Source organism: Rhea americana, unplaced genomic scaffold (assembly GCF_003343005.1).
Source record: "Rhea americana isolate MKP2758 unplaced genomic scaffold, rheAme1 scaffold_261, whole genome shotgun sequence".
NCBI lineage: Eukaryota > Metazoa > Chordata > Aves > Rheiformes > Rheidae > Rhea > Rhea americana.
Genome location: NW_028186381.1, coordinates 340,120 through 355,907, shown reverse-complemented (window position 1 = coordinate 355,907; position 15,788 = coordinate 340,120). Strand labels below are relative to the sequence as shown.

At 41.4% G+C, this 15,788-nt stretch overlaps 1 protein-coding gene and 1 long non-coding RNA gene across 4 annotated transcripts in view; both read right to left on the bottom strand.

Moving 5' to 3' along the window:
• The window catches only part of LOC146594342 (protein phosphatase 1 regulatory subunit 12B-like), a 90,691-nt gene that overhangs the window by 45,448 nt on the left and 29,455 nt on the right, over window positions 1-15,788 (bottom strand). For all 3 annotated transcript variants that reach the window (XM_085307671.1, XM_085307670.1, XM_085307672.1), the window contains 4 exons: window positions 3,282-3,372; window positions 2,519-2,689; window positions 1,606-1,789; window positions 935-1,047 (listed from right to left, as the gene is read on the bottom strand). In XM_085307671.1, coding sequence (XP_085163797.1) covers window positions 935-1,047; window positions 1,606-1,789; window positions 2,519-2,689; window positions 3,282-3,372 — 559 coding nt within the window. The remainder of the gene's footprint in view (window positions 1-934; window positions 1,048-1,605; window positions 1,790-2,518; window positions 2,690-3,281; window positions 3,373-15,788) is intronic.
• LOC146594343 (uncharacterized) lies at window positions 9,180-10,445 on the bottom strand. The gene is made up of 2 exons (XR_014896203.1): window positions 9,444-10,445; window positions 9,180-9,316 (listed from the first exon to the last, which is right to left on the bottom strand). It is a non-coding gene; the product is annotated as an uncharacterized LOC146594343 (long non-coding RNA).

The window sequence follows — 15,788 nt, the reverse complement described above, 5'->3', positions numbered from 1 at the left end:
GACAAGCTGTAAAACATTTAAAAAAAAAAAAAAAAAAAAGGCAAGAAATCGCATTTGGTACTCGTGCAAAAATTAAGAATTATTTGAAAATAATTGAATAATTGAAAAAGGGGGGGGGGGTTTGAAATAAGTCTTTTGATAAGACTTCTGACTTTTCCAGTAGAGCCCTGTTCAACTTATCTGTAATTCCAAAGATTCAACATATCTACAGCTGGACTGCTGGGTGTTTTCATAGTAGTGTGCAGGAAGCCTCTACCTCTGAGGAGCAGCAGGAAGCCTGTATGTCCATAGCTGGACTAGAATTGTTGCAGACTTCTTAACTATGATTTCATAGTGTATCTTCTCTGCTGAAAAAGGTGATCTAGTTTCCTACTTGATTCTCTAATCAAGGTTTGAAGGACTGGCTTTCYTCCCTCAGACTGGAAAAATCTCCTTGAAATGAAGACTAAGAGAAATTTCTATGAGAGACAGCTCTTCCRCATTATATGCTGTGTGTGTTCTCTGATGCTATGCAGGGGATCCAGATATTGATTTTATTCTTCATTGTCTTCCCTTTTGCAAGGAGGGGCCAAAGGGCAGTGAGATCTGGGCTCAAAGGGAATTTGAAAATACTTCCAGTGACTCATGACCTCCTCCTTCCAAAAAAGCTAGACTTTTAATCTCTCTTCTCCCATATGGGCTATTTCAGAATTCTGCAAGAACTGCACTGATTTGTGATTCAAAAACAGACCTCCCAAAGCCTGCTGTTTCCATTTTACAGGGCCAGRCAGGGAAGTGATTCCTTTGGAAGTGCCAGTCTGAAATTCTGTTGGAGAGGGAAGGACTAACGTGAAATCAAATGACTCTCGGAAAAAATCTGAACCTTGCAATTGGAAGAAAATTCACCCTGAATATAACAGAACGAGTTTCTCTTCTTTAAGAAATTAAAACTCACATCTTTCATCGAGAAGATGATGCCGGTGCCTCTTCGCCTCTCTTTTGGCCGCCGCCTCTCTCGGATTGACTGTTTGTTTGGAGATTTGTCATCTAAGTCTTGATCTTCACACTCTAGTCAAGCAAAGACAGACTGCTTTGGTTTCAGTGATTTACATCTGCGCTTTTGCTAAGGCACTAGGGTTCTTTTCAAAACTAATTAAGGTCATTTTGGCTTGTATTACCCCAGTTATTAAAAGAAATGAAATGGAATCCCAGTGCCCCATTACATCTAGGTCCCCACACACTTTCCTTTATCAGAGCCCAGAGAGAGAATACCCTATGTGTCCGCTCTCCCCAGATCATTCCAGCTTAGTTTTATTCTGAGGAGAGGCTGCACTAGTGGAATCACTCTCTCCAGCTCCAAGATCTAAAAGCTTTCCAGACTACTATCTCAGTAAGTTATCCAAAAGCGAAAACATCCTTTTACCTCTGTTATACGGAATATGCTGTGCAGTGCTCTGGCTTGGTATCCTAGGTTAGGAACTCCATTTAAACAAATAACACCTTGTACCACTCCCCTCATAACAAGTAAACTTYACTGTGTCTGTCTGTATACACTGAAAGTTCTAAAACTCATGAAATCCCTGACCTGAMACTTTCGGATTGTTCTTTGTTCTGCTGGATACATACCATTTTTCTCCATCTCCGTGGCTGCACCTCTGAAGTCTGCTGGATTCACAGAGTCAAGACCTAGACACTTATTTGTTCGAGTCAGGTAAGAACTTGTATAAAGGAGAGGTGCTGATGTGGAGGGAGACACAGGTGTTGTAGGTTTGTCTGTTTGTACTGGGCACCTTAATCGCCGATAGACAGTCTATAAACAAACAGCCATGATAAAAAGTTAGTAGAATGAAGAGAACTATAGGATGTGGCATTGCAGGTAACTGGATAATGGACAAAATCTTTTAGACTGCATTGTTTTCTTCACTGTTGCTAGAAGTGATGACCTCCGCTTGCCAGATGAGGTACAGTTCATTCCATCAGACTGGGGTGAATGTAAAAAAACATTGTATAGCCACAAAGGGAGAGCACCTTCCCATCACTAGTGTGGTATCAGTCTGTTTGTCCCTAGCACCAATAAGAGGACAAACAAGTTATCTGATAGAAATGAATTATACAGAATTAAAAGAAAAATAATAAAAAGAATGGTAGCAGAGGAGAAAACTGGCCTCTCTAGCTTTTCAGTTACATACAGAATATCAGTGGAAAACATTAACACAAAGCCTCAGTCCACAAGGATGGATTCAGGCCACAAATCTATCATTAGATAGAATTATTCGTGATTTACAAAGTTTCACTTTCTGGCAAGAGATAAAACAGTGATATTCTCAGTGGAGAGCAAAGAACTAGCTGACCTCTAACATCTACATGTCCACATTCCTCACGTAGATTGCTGAGGTGAGTAGCACTTCTGCACTGTTCCCTTTCCAGCAAGTCTGTCCCTCCCACCTGAAATAAACAGAGATCTCCCAAGGAATTTCTCAGCTATCCTAAATGACTTCATCAAGTGTGAAACAATGAGAAGTAAGGCCAGGAGGATCACCTCCTCATCTGTACTTCTGCTCCACCGTGGCCGAGTCTCCTGTCTCTCACTGCTGTCTTCAGTAGGCTCTGCGCTCTCAGGTTTCTCACTTTGCTGCTCCTGAGCTTGCCGTTCTGCTCGAGACCGGCTGAAGGTTCGCTCTGCTTCCTGAAGGTCTGTAAGTGTCACACCCTAGAGAGACGGTAAGAGAGAAATGTCTTCTTTGTGCAATTAGACTTCAAGTCTTCCAGGTTCTACCAAGTTCGCAATGTCCAGCACACTACTATCTGGCCAGGCTAACGCTTCTGGGCCTCAACTTTAAGCTAACACAAAGAAAAGGATTTGGCTGACTTTAACACACTTCTCAGTATACACTTATGCAATCACTGGTTCAATGCAGCCCAAATATACATGATCAAACTATACACTGAAGGACAGATAAACTGCAGAAATGAGAATTTACAGTTCAAACTCATGCATACTTGGAGGAGTACTTTAAAATAACTGTTCACAGGAATTTTTGCTAGAATCTCTCTAACGTTTCACTGGCAGAAAATCTCCTTGTCCTAAGCAATAGACTAAATCATTTAAGAATGTTTTCAGCCTTTTGAGATAATGGGGAAACACTGAACAGGTGGAGAAAGTTAGTTTCTCAGATGCAAGATCTAGAGAGCTGTCAGAATCATCTATCCAAATTGTTCTATTTTGACTTAGAGGTAGCTGTAACTCTGTAGTAACATAAGAGCAAACGAACACATGAACATGAGGAGTTCCTTCTTTTTACCTGTGTAGACCTGCGAGTCTGTCGGGCCTGTCTGGATCGAGCCTTCCTCAGGGATTCTGCTTCCTCATCCCGCACTGGAGTCAGGTATGACCTAAATGAAAAAAAAAGGGGGGATGGTGGTGGGGAAGGGAGAATAGGTTAAAACAAAAACAAATGCTTTGCCTTCCTGTCTCTGCAAGCTCTAGAGCACAAATATTATTCTCTTTCATACGCACAGAAGTCATTTTAGCTTCATCTATCAAGACTACTTTCTTCTTCTGTTTAGGGACAACTTTCCTGTGAGTGTGAGATATCCAAATGCTCAAATTACATTCTCTCGACAGTCTTTAAAGAAACACTTTAGTACTGAACATATTCTATCACGATAAGAGTAACTATTTAGCATATTACTTGTACCATTCCATGTCCTAAAGAATCACTTAAAAAAAAAAAAAAAAGCTTTCTCATTCACGTTAAGATCTCAAGAACAAAAGTTTTGCGCAGGCATCTTTCTYACATCCTCCTTCCTGTCATTATATTCATGATCATATTTCTGCAATACACACTCTTCATCAATAATAAATCTGTTATAATAGTAATCAACTGAACTATTTGCATCTCACAAAGATATAATACCTTTAAAACAGTTAAAGAACATATTAACAAAGTGACAGTGGAGGAAATAGAGTCCCTTAATACTAAAAACCAGACAGTTGAAATACAGAGCTGAACACTACTAGATTTTTTCAAAGCTAAGCAGGTTACAAAAGAATTATTCGTATGAGAATATATAAGCTGAACTCTCTGCATTGACATTCAGAGTGGAGGAACTTAGAGAAATTCCTAAGTGAGAACCTATCTTAACGTGGAACAAGCTACAGAAACTGAGTCAACCTGAAGTTTCAGCAGAAGACATTTTAGAATAACTCAACAAACTGAACAGTAACAATTCACYACACTCATTTCTACTTCCCCCAAATTTCTGAAGCTCAAATGTGGAATGTTTAACTGCAGTATTAACTTCCACTAAAGTGGCTTCAGTTCCAGCAGAATTGAAAACAGGAAATAAAATACAATTTTTAAACAGTTCTCCAGCAGTGATAGACCACAGAGCAGTAAGCCTGATTTCCATATTGGTGAAGTGGCTTTTATCTGAGGTAAGATTAATTAGATTGGACACTTCAGTCTCGTTAATGGGGAATGATTATTAACACTGTCTCACAACAGACAAGTGAAGGTGTCTGAAATGAAATGGTCTTACAGGTTTATGACTGCACCAGGATAATGGAGAAGCAGAGATCTAGATAGGTTCAAAGAGTAATTAGCCAAGTGACAGGAGAAAATCCTGTCAAGGAGTATGCTTAATTTGTTCTTGGGCTCTTCCCAGCTGTCCACTACAGACCACTTGGACTGTCAGCAGAACATGCCTGAGACTCTGCTCACCTGAAATGGTTAAATACATTCGATCAGAAAAATCATGGCCTGAACTCCCCTGACTATAGTGCTGAGATCTCCAAAGAGTACAAGGAGAGTGTGAAGGATCATCTGTGATGGAGATGCCAGCACTGCAGACTTCTAATTGTAGGGGAGATGAATCATATTCTAGGAGCTGGCTACAATGGAGATGTCTACATCAGAGCTCGCTAGACTCACTTAACTGCACTTCCAGGGTGCAATTCATCACCTTCAGAGAGAGCCTCTAGCACAGATCCTGCAAGTGCATCGCAGAAGAGTTCATTTCTTTCCATTGATTATCCAGACAGAAACACTAGCTGTGATGGATATGCCAACACTAGAATAACCTAAAATTCAGAGAGATGACTGCCTCCCAAGAATTTGCTCTTTCATGAATGAAAAMACTGCTGTTTGATAAGGGAAAGCTGTGCAACTCCTAATTTTGCAGACAAGTAGTCCTCTTCTGCTCCCCTTTGTACAGAGCAAATGGGCTACCCAGGTAATTGCACACGAAAGAAAAACATTTTCTACAGCTTTCAACACATGTAGAATAGATGCTACTTGCACAGCATCCAGAAGTAATAAGCCACCCACAGGAAGAAGGTATTTGCAAAATATACTGCAAATTAACTTCAGAGCAACAGTAAAAAAAACAACAACAAAAAACCCTAAAACACATGAAGTAACTAATTTTATAGCTAAGTAAGGTGGAAAGTTTACTGCAGCAGCTTTGAATCAGTGAAATTTCCATGTTCAATACTTTGGATGATTATGGGATTCAGCAAGGAGAATACAGTAGTATGAAGCTATCCACAAGCAAAGTGGAATAAGAGAAATAAAGATGACAATAACTGTCCTTGTCTGAGCTGAAATTCAGTTCATACAACAGCACATACAGCAGTGGGCCACGTTCTGCTTGTTCAGGAACACTTCTGGGATGTGTGAGCAAAATGAGCTYACAACAAGAGCAGCTGAAAAACTCTTGCACACAGCACAAGAATTATGGAATTCTCTGCCACAGAACATGAGAGAGGTCAAAACAGATTTTAAAAATAGTTTCAAAAAGAGGGTAGACAAATCCATGGAGAACAGATCAGCTGCTAAACATAATAGCCCAGGCATATCTATGATGAGCCATAAGAAGGGCTTTGTGGTAGGGTCAGAACTGGCAGGTTTACAGGAGCACAGTAAGTCTGCAGGATTTCCCTTGTTTCAGTATCTCGCTACAGCTTTGCATGCAGTAAGCCAAATGTATGGATGTAGCATGCACGGATACATCAAGAGAAAAATCATTTTGCATCTCTTTCCCCTTCATCCTCACAAACTTCTTTCTCTGCTCTCTGCTTTTTTAATATATATTTAAATTAGGCATATTTTCAAACATTATTAGCAATTTTGGGCATCCAACCTGCAGCAGCAACCTAATCTTTAGGCGAGTAAATTTTGCAAGTCAGAATGGCTCAGTTCATGCTGCAGTCTTTATCAGTTGCCAACTTTTGGCTTCCATTTATGCAATTCTCCACCACTCGGAGCTTACCCAAAGCCATTTTATGAGCGTGAGACAACTGAATTTTCTGATGCAAATCAGCAGTGCCACTGCATAGTGACATAGCTGGTTTCTCAGAGTAAGCAGCTACAGCCTTTTGCTGTGGATAYAAGACAGTGGCTGCGCTGTAAACATTTGACATTCAAACAGCAAACACCACACCTGCTAACAATCCAGGCACATTTTTCTCTACTTGTCAAAGGTTTTCTTTTCTTAGGGGGTAAAGACAGATTTTGCAATTTTAGGTGATGCTTCACTTTTCTTACAAGCTGCATATTAAAGCACTATAGTGTGCTAAATAGAAGAGGAGAGAGAAAGCAAATGAACTGAAATGAGATGGCAGGTCCGACGCAGACACAAAGCAAGGCTGGTCTGCATGGTGAAGGAGAGCAACGCAAGGCCTGCCGAAGGAGAAAAAAAGTACAGATCATGGCAAGCTGAACAGGAGAAACAGCAAACAAGGTACGAGGCAGTCTGGAAACAGTCCACAAAGTTTTCAATTAYATTTTCAAGGGAACAGATTGCTTAAAGTGCAGCTCCTATCTCATCCTATGAATTCAGGCTGCAAATATCACATGGTCCATGCACATCTTTAAAGAAAAGGCCTCATGTGCCGCATTTTTTGCGATAAGCTTTCCTTGAGAAATAGATGTAATAAGAGCAGCCATTATGCTAACTCCAGAGCACACAAAGCAGAAGATCAGATTTCTCCCGGCCTTGGCTGCAGATGTAAGCAGCAGAATATAAGTTGTTAGATCCATGTATACGGAGAGCGAGCAAAACCACTGCAGAAGTTTATAGTTCCCAGTAGGGCAGAGCGTGTACTGTTGCCATGAGAGAGCTATGARCTTTTTGTTGGTGCATCAGCTAGAAAGAAGCTGGGAACCAAATGACCAAACAGGCTCCTGTTTTGAGTCTTCCTGTATTCAAGAGAACACCTATTTTCTTTGTTAACTCTTTTAATCAGATTTCTGCAATGCAGAAACACAGATCTCAAATGCTGATCAACATCTCTGKCCAAAAGGAGGGGTAATAAAATACTAATCCAAGGGGAAATTCCAAACAGGGCAACAGTAAGCCCGGATCCACAAGCTGATAAACCAAGAATATGAGTAAGCCTGTTTATTAGAGGAAAAAAAGAAAAGAAAAAGGACTGACTGTGAAGAGAAATCTCCTCTCTGTAGTAAGGTAAATGATGCAGAAGAAGAAACCACAGTTAATGCTGCAGAGACAAACACGAACAGATGATTTTTCTCCAYGAAACTCAGAAGCTTCTGATAATCTAGTTCCAACACTAGGCTCCTTTCCTTCTTTCCTGAACGCTTTCAAGCATGTGCACATGAGCATCTGGACAAACACTGCCTACTGCAGTAGAGAGTTCATGTTACTAGTAATCAGCCATCTCTGGCAAAATCCCTCAGTCTGAAAGTCTGTAAAACTTCCTGCAGTTGTATATCTTCATACTGCAGTGATCAATGCAAGGAAAGTGCTCACCGGAAGGACACTCACCCTACAGGGGTCAAAACTTGGCAAGTTAAACGTTCATTTAACTTAACAGCCATCGACAGGTAAGGGAGCCCWGAGAGGCTCCTTCAGCTTATGGATTACCATATGGATGTTCAGACTATAAAAACTTTTGAAACAGCTTTTCGCAAGAGCATATGATCACTGTTATAAACATTGCAGTCAATTCAAAAATCCTTACCATACAGATTCATAACAGCGCTATTCCGAAAATCTCAACAAGCCAGCTGGCTACAAAGCTTTTTTTTTTTTTTTTTTTTTTTTTTTTTTTTTTTCTGTTCAAACTGTGAAACTTAATAAAAACAGTCCATCCTTCTAAACTGTTGCAAGCAGATTGCACACAAAACCAAAGTTTCTATGTAATATAGTTGTTCATAATAGTCTGAAGCTCAGGTCATACTTCGATTTATAGGTAAAAAAAGGAAAAAGGAACAAAAAGTCCACCAAAAGCCCAAAGTACTGATATTGTTCTCTTGGAAACATTYGGAAAAGTACAGCATCCCAGCAATGTAATCCTACAAGCTGGAAACTTGCCATTAGCTAAGAAACTCTCTGCAAGCTGGGGGAGGGAAGAAAAGCAAGTGTAAGCTTTGCAGGAAACAATGCTGAAAGCAGCTCCCAAAATACAATTCCTGAAGCTAGATAATAAAGGATGTACCCAGCAGCTAATCAATCATTGCCAATTACTTGGGAACAGGCAGAAAAGACACTTTCCTGCTCCCGCATCTAAGCGAGCAACAGGTTTCTGTTCCCTGTTGTATTTATTCTTGTGCTACCAATGGTCTGTGCATCAGCCTACAGCAACTGAAAATATTCATTAGAAAARTGGCCGCAAAAAGTTGGCTCGTTGTTTAACAACACTGTTTAACAGGCAGGAGAGAGGCACATGTCAGACTCTGCAAGTGTTTGAACGAGGAGAGGCAGCCAGACAGCGTTCTGCARTTTAATAACCCGAGGACAAAAGGATAACAAGATTTTGGGATCACRCTCTTAAAGCATTCCTCAGTTGGCTGAAAAAGGCTCGTCAGCGCGTGCACCATTTTCAGGCCTTCGCTTTTCTCTTAAATCAGTCCTGGCTGTTGTGAACAGTCATTGTGCTTCAACTTGGATGATGAATTCTCAAGTCGTAAAWGTCTGAATTTCAATACTTATTTACAGGATGATTAGCAGGTTAACAAGCACAAGATGAAATTCTCTATTTGCAACAGCTTTGCTTTGCCTAAAATGTTCAGGTGCTGATTCCAAAGGATTAAGAGGCTTGTGATCTTTGTCACTTGTTAATCAAAACAACAAGTACCCTTTATCCCTCCTCAAAACTCATGCTTTGATGCGATTTTTATAGTGGTTTGGGATTACACGTATGGCAGCTGATGCTCTAAGAATACTTCGCAACACACAGTTCTAAATGATTTTATTTTGTGCGTGCTTTCCCATCTGCTTGTATTCAAGCTTACTGTACGCTCTTCAGAAAGCAGAGTCGCTCCTTTTGTGCTGTATTCCMACACCAGCTAGCCTAGTATAGACTGGACTACTGCAATACAAAAATGAGGAGTTTTTTAATCACTGAAAGAAATGGGAAGGCGGTCCTGCTGCCTTTCAGCCACAGGTGCTCTATTAATTCCCTGGTGAGAAGGGAAAAATAWAACAACGATACCTACTGAATCAGGAGAATTCCTGAAATTTGGGGCAGGGGAGACGGCATGCACACTTAGAAGCATTTAGATGATCAGCTCTATCCCTTTGCATTAACTAATGCTATAATCACCCACTCAGCATCACGGTGAAGAGGGAAAAGGCAAAAAATATCACAGTGATTGCGTCCTTAAACTGACTGCACTGTCTCATGAAGGCTCGCTGCTGCTGTGAACGTAGACCTTTAAAGTCTTCCAGAAAACGTTTGTAAAAAATTTTCCAGGGTTTTTTTTCTGCAAGAGAAAAAGCAAGGAGATCTGCAAATACAAAGCAAAGAAAGCAAAACAAAGCAAGCCAGCAACACGTTTTCCCTGTTGAACTTCCAGTTATTGAACACATTTAGTTATGGATGCCACAAGTGTAAAGTTTCCCAGGCTAGAAGGTTTTCAAATTGGTTTCTGCTCAGCAGAGGACATTAGGTGTCAATACGCAACGCCGAGCAGTTTAGCACTGCATCACCGAACAACAAGCGCTAGAGTGTTGCAGTCTTCAGAGGCTGAATCTTTGCTTTAAAAAAAAAAATGCTGCATGAAGTAGAGTGGGATGAAACGCAGTTGCTAATTCTCCAGCTCCTGCCAGCTGATGAACGGAATGAAGGCAAAGATCTATGTCCTGCTTCCCTCAGAATTTCTCTTGTTTTCAAGCAAGTGCATGTCAGAGAACCCAGTCTGACATTTCAAACAACCTCCAGCAAACCTAGCACAGATTCCCACAAGCTAGCTTGCAGTCTGAAGCAAGGCAGGAAATTCTCAAATAAGATTCACTCGGCAAAAGCTCAATATTTGTGAAATTTCCCTTTGCAACCAAAAATCAAAACTTGCTGGTGATTAAAAAAAAAAAAAGCTAGCTAGCATTTCACCTTAGGAGAAATGCTCACTTGGCAGATAGGGCTAAGAAGCCTCCGACTGCCACCTTGTGGAATAGTCTATTTAACAAATGTCTGAAAAGTTTCAAGGAATATAATCACGGATCAGCCCCCCAGCCGACTTACAGAAAACATCACTGAATATTAATAATGTATAACAAGCTTCCATCTCCTACTGAGCTAAGATTGCAATTTCTTGTCATGTGCCAGAGGCTCCCGTTCCTGCTGTTCCAAGGGATAGAAGATTTATTCAGTTTGTTCAAAAACTCTTCCTACAGAAATCCCAGGGCAGCTATCTGGCTTCATTTGCTTCTCCACCTGTAACATCCACATGTCGGTGCTGTGGAGCAGAGAATTTAACAGAATTACTGATTTAGTGCTAAATTAGTTCTCAGCTGTGCCCTCATACAGTACTTTCAAAAATATTTGCAGTATATATTTTAGCTTCTATGGCCATTTCTGGACATGGAAGAGTATTTGAACACTCAGCTAAACACCCATTCTCTGAACACTCACATAATGATACTCAGGTATAACTGAAATTTTGGCTGCAGAACTTGCAATTAGACAAAGGCGGTGTTAGATATAATGATCAAGTATGTGAAACACGTCAGCAGCTGCAATTAGTAACTACAGAAGAAACAAAYATATTCTGCATAGAGATGGGGATGGAGAAAGGCAATGTTACCTTCTGCTTGTGCCACGCTGCCAAGCTGCAGGTCTTTTAAATTGGTTAGCTCGAGCGGTCCCCGCTTGGTTTCCTTGACCATTCCCATAGGATCCTGCATATATTCCCACTTTGAGTTAGCAGGCCAACCTACAGCCTGGACTCCTCCGCCCAAAGCAGATGCCAAAATATCACCCCCCCCCCCCCCCCCCGCCCCGCATCCTGCTCCTGCCTCTGAGCACTGGATAAAGTCAGCCGGCAGCTGAGCATGCAGCAGCATACCTGCTTGCCTTCTTTACAGGGAGCGAGGCTCAAGAGCAGCGACCCCCATCCCACACCTCGACCTTTTTCCGAATAAAAAGGCAGCCTGATTTCTGATACAGCRGGAGCAACCTCGTCTCTTCCCAACATGGCAAATCCAACCGCCAGCAGAATTCCTGCCCTCCCACGTCATCTGCACCAGCAGCTTTTTAAAAAAGGCCATCTTTATCTGAAAGAGATTAACTGCARGAGCATGGCAGATAAATGCTTTCAACAGCAGGTGCCAGATGACTGCTCGCTTCTTCATGAGTGAGAGGCCTTTTAACTTTTTCTTGTCCAGTGCGTGGCACAGGGAGGAAAGCTGTCCCTTCCCAAGCTTGCACAAGCATCCCTGCTGCTTCGGTACCCAGGGACCTTTCCCAGGAAAACAGGGCCACTCAGGTTTAAGTCACCCAATGATGTGCATTATAGAGCCAAATACTACTGAGAAAAACAGTGCGGTAGTAAGACGATGCTCACAACTTTTTCCACCAGTGCCTCCAAAGTGAAATTTAAATATCCCTTGCAAATTCCATAGTTTAACTCTTCGAGAGAGCAATGCTTCGTATTTTCTGTCAGACGATAAGGGCTGACGGACCAAACAGGCATCCACACTCACCCTAGAGGAGTCACGCTCTGAATTTGGACAGGACAAGAATCACGAGGTAAAAGGACTTGCCAAAATTGTTCATCCAAGAGTACTGGTGGAGGAGGATTCAGTTATTAATACAAAATTAGAAAGTCTCGTCTACRTGATATTAAAATTAGCAGCCAGGTCCTTAGAAATCTCTTGGTTAATGAAGCAGAAAAGAGAAAATATTTGCTAGTGTGTCAAAAAAGTTTGTTCTTCCGAAGAGAATCATGGGGGGGGGGGGCTCTAGAGGGCAAGATGCTCAGCAGAGAACAGCCATCAGGCCCAAAGCTGCTTAAAAAGCAAGGCTTTTTTCTTGATTTTCTTGATTTTCTTTTCTTGATCTGTTCTTGATTTCTCTGCAAAACTGGTCAAAGAGTACATTAAAAAAATAAGCGAGACAAATGTATTTCCTGTCTCTAATTAACAACTTGCCCAATTGCCAAGTACTACTATCCTGCTGAAACCTTCCTGATGAAGGGGAGAGAAAAATACAATTGCAAAAYGCAATTATATAAACAAATTGTCTGGGGAAAACAAGAGGGACAAATTGAACTCCTAATTCTTAAAAAAACAGGCAAGTTTTCAAATTCAAGTGCGGCCTTTCAAACTGTTCAYGCTCCTGAGAACCTGTGGACTTGAGATTTGCCTTTGAGGCTTTCAGAAGTTATTGGTGGATGCTCATCTTACCCAACCCAACAACCAACCACAAGCTGTGAATTGCATGCTGGACTTGCAACCTGCTCTGAGAACCAGACCAGTTATATGAAAGGCTTCGGATTAACCCAAAACCAGAGATCACCCTTTCAGGGCTAGATATCTCACAGCAACATCCAGACARAGGTCTGACAACAAGGTACATCTCAGCCTGGCAAGATCTCCTAAAGTCACCTCCTTCTGTAGGGGACATCAGTGCTTCTAAGAGCCAAAGTTGTCTTCTGCACACAGGGAGTCCTATGAAGCAGAAACCCTGTACCTGAGGAGCAGCAGCTTAGATGACCTCCTGTGAGAAGATGTGACCGCAGAGCACTGAAAGGACAGGGGCAGGATCGCAGATAAACCTCGACACGGATGTTTGAGCAGCACTAGAGGCCGCTGTCATCTCGGTTAACAGCAGATAACCCAGCAGCAGCCAACAGGAGATCCCTGAAGCCCTGCCACCTGCTYGCACCAGGCAGAAATCAAGATGATGTTAGTTTTGTACCAGGAAGAACAGGATCTACGTGAGATATTGTCTGCACAGCACTGACGTGCTTGTAATTCACTGTTAGCAGACACAGTGCTGCTTAGATTTCAGCTGGATAAATTCATYTGAAATGCAAGACAATTTAACACCGGGGGGAGATTATCAAAATGGCCAAACAGCAGTGTTTAGCACTGGCTCCAAAATTCCCATGGAAAAAAGAAAAAGAAATTAACTGGCAAAAACACTGACTCTAGAAGATGGCATATTCCCAGCCTTTTAGCATCAGTAAACTGCAGTGCCACAGTAGAATCAAGGGGGCCTAATATGCAGCTGGGCACCTGTAAATATGCACAGCAGCAGCTGGCTTAACTTCCAAGGCATATGGCTCTAACAACAGGCAACAACTCACTGTGGTTAGTACAGACAGACAGCTTGTATTAAATTCCTCCAAAGCGATTTCTCTTGTACTGCCTTCTTTTTCAAAAAAATAAATAAAAAACCCCAACAACGTTCTCCCCCGTCTCTCTCTCTCTCCCTCCCCTTTAAAGACACGGGGCATGATTCACACTATTTTGCAGCTACTGGAGCGTTTGCTGACCAATTTAGTTAGCCAACAAGCAGCAAGTAAAACATCACGGAAGAAACGCTAGAGAGAGCCAGTACAAAGCGTGCTGGCTGGCAGACGATACAAAAACGGTGCTCCAGATCATTTTGCTAGTCATTCCTCCCCAGACCTAGCAGACAGCTTTCTGCTTTAACCTTTTGGCTTCAGATAGACAATTTAAGACCACAAGTTAGGAGATATCACTGTGATCTAATATTAGATGATAAGCTTGTTTATGTTTTTGTTGCTAAGAGACACCTGGRGCTTTGGAAACACTGAAGCAGGCCAAATGCTACTGCAACAGCTGCCGGTGGGAACTGAAATCCATACAGTGCTTCCCTGACAACTGTTTGCCATTTTCCTTCTCCCCACCTCCCTCCCAAAATTGGCCTGCTTCCAAAACAATCCTTTCCCATTTAGGTGACCTCTCTTGTTTCTAAGTCCACACTTCCTAGTTCAAAATGTGCAAGCAGTTACCCATTCGGTATATCCTGCTGTTATAACATTCCACATTCAWAAATAAAGCTTCCTCCACCCATAAGCACAATGCATCATTGCTGTGTTTTTTCCTCCTCGGTAGTTTCAAAGCATCAGTTAAAGGTGGGAGGAACTTTTCTGGTGCTTCTCTTTGCATTAGCATAATTCATAAGAGATGGTTCACTAATAAAAAATGCAGGAGACTTAACCAGATCTTTTATATTATTTATAGAAACTGATTCGGTAATAAATGTCAATGTAGTAATATTAATAGATGCTCTTTTAAGTACTACCACTGTCAAGTTCCCCATCTGGAGATTGTGCCAAGAGTCTGGTGGGTTTTGTGGAGCCCACTTTTTCTGGGAGGAATCTAAAGCTTCTGAAACTTTATTCTACGCTTGCCAAAATGAAGATACTGTTGTGGAATCATCTACAGCRTGAATCAAGAGCACAACACACATCCTGCCCTCCTTTGCGCAATCTCATTTTGCGACAGGAGTATTCTCAGGYAACTGATCTTGATTCAACTGCAAATAAAACCAAGCCAACTGACCCTAGCAAAACAACTAGGAATGCGCAGAGGCAGTCCTAATTTTAAATGTAAGTGTCCTTATGGGCAAAGATGATGCTCTGTAGTAACACTTTCAAATTATTTCCTGTGGCTCACTCAGAGAGCTTGCAATACCTTCAAAACACTACTTGAAGTATCTCCGGAAAAAAACAAAGAAACAAAACCCCCAAAATAGCACAGTCTAACCTTCTTTCTTAGATCTGCTGCAGCTAAAGCAAAGAGAAGTCCACAGCAATCATGCCTTCCCTTCATCTGAGAGGTCAGGTGGCCAGCTGTGGACRATGTAGTACTTCTGAGCTCTACCATCTTCATCCTTATAAGCTGATAATTTCCATTATTACTTTTCAYACCTTTTACCTTCAAGTCATTTAAATTTTTTTCACAGTACTATCTCCACTCACAAAGTTTGGTGTTTTAAGAAGAACTTGTTTTAGTTTGGCAGAATCTACTTACTGAAAACACCCCACGAACTGCCTGCTGATTAGAAGTATACAATTCATCACTGCATTATATTTATTACCATTTATTTTAATCAATGCCATCGGAAGAAATAGATCTTGTAAAAGTTAACTTGTTTGCAAGAATAAACATGGATCATTTGACATTCTCTACTTAAATGCCCAAGATAAGTTTCCTTTGAAAAGAGCACCAGCTATCCAAAATTTGTATTTTTCCAGTCTTAAAATAACACTATGCGATAAGAGAGAGAGATGACCAGCTAGATTCAGCATCATTCAAAATGCTGCTACTGTTGGAACAGCCTTGATTGCACATGGCAGACTTCTTRCCTCTGCACTAGTCTTCCTTTACAGTCAACAGAAAGAAACGTATGCTGCTAGAATACAGGTCATCTCCTCCTGTATCATACATCTACAATGGCTCAAATAAATCATGCTCCAGAAAATGTTGTGTTTTCACCATTAACTACAGAGAGTCTAGGGGACCTGCACAGTAAAGATGCCTTCATCTGGGCATATGTAAATTTAGCTGAGAAGAATCAGAGGGATGGT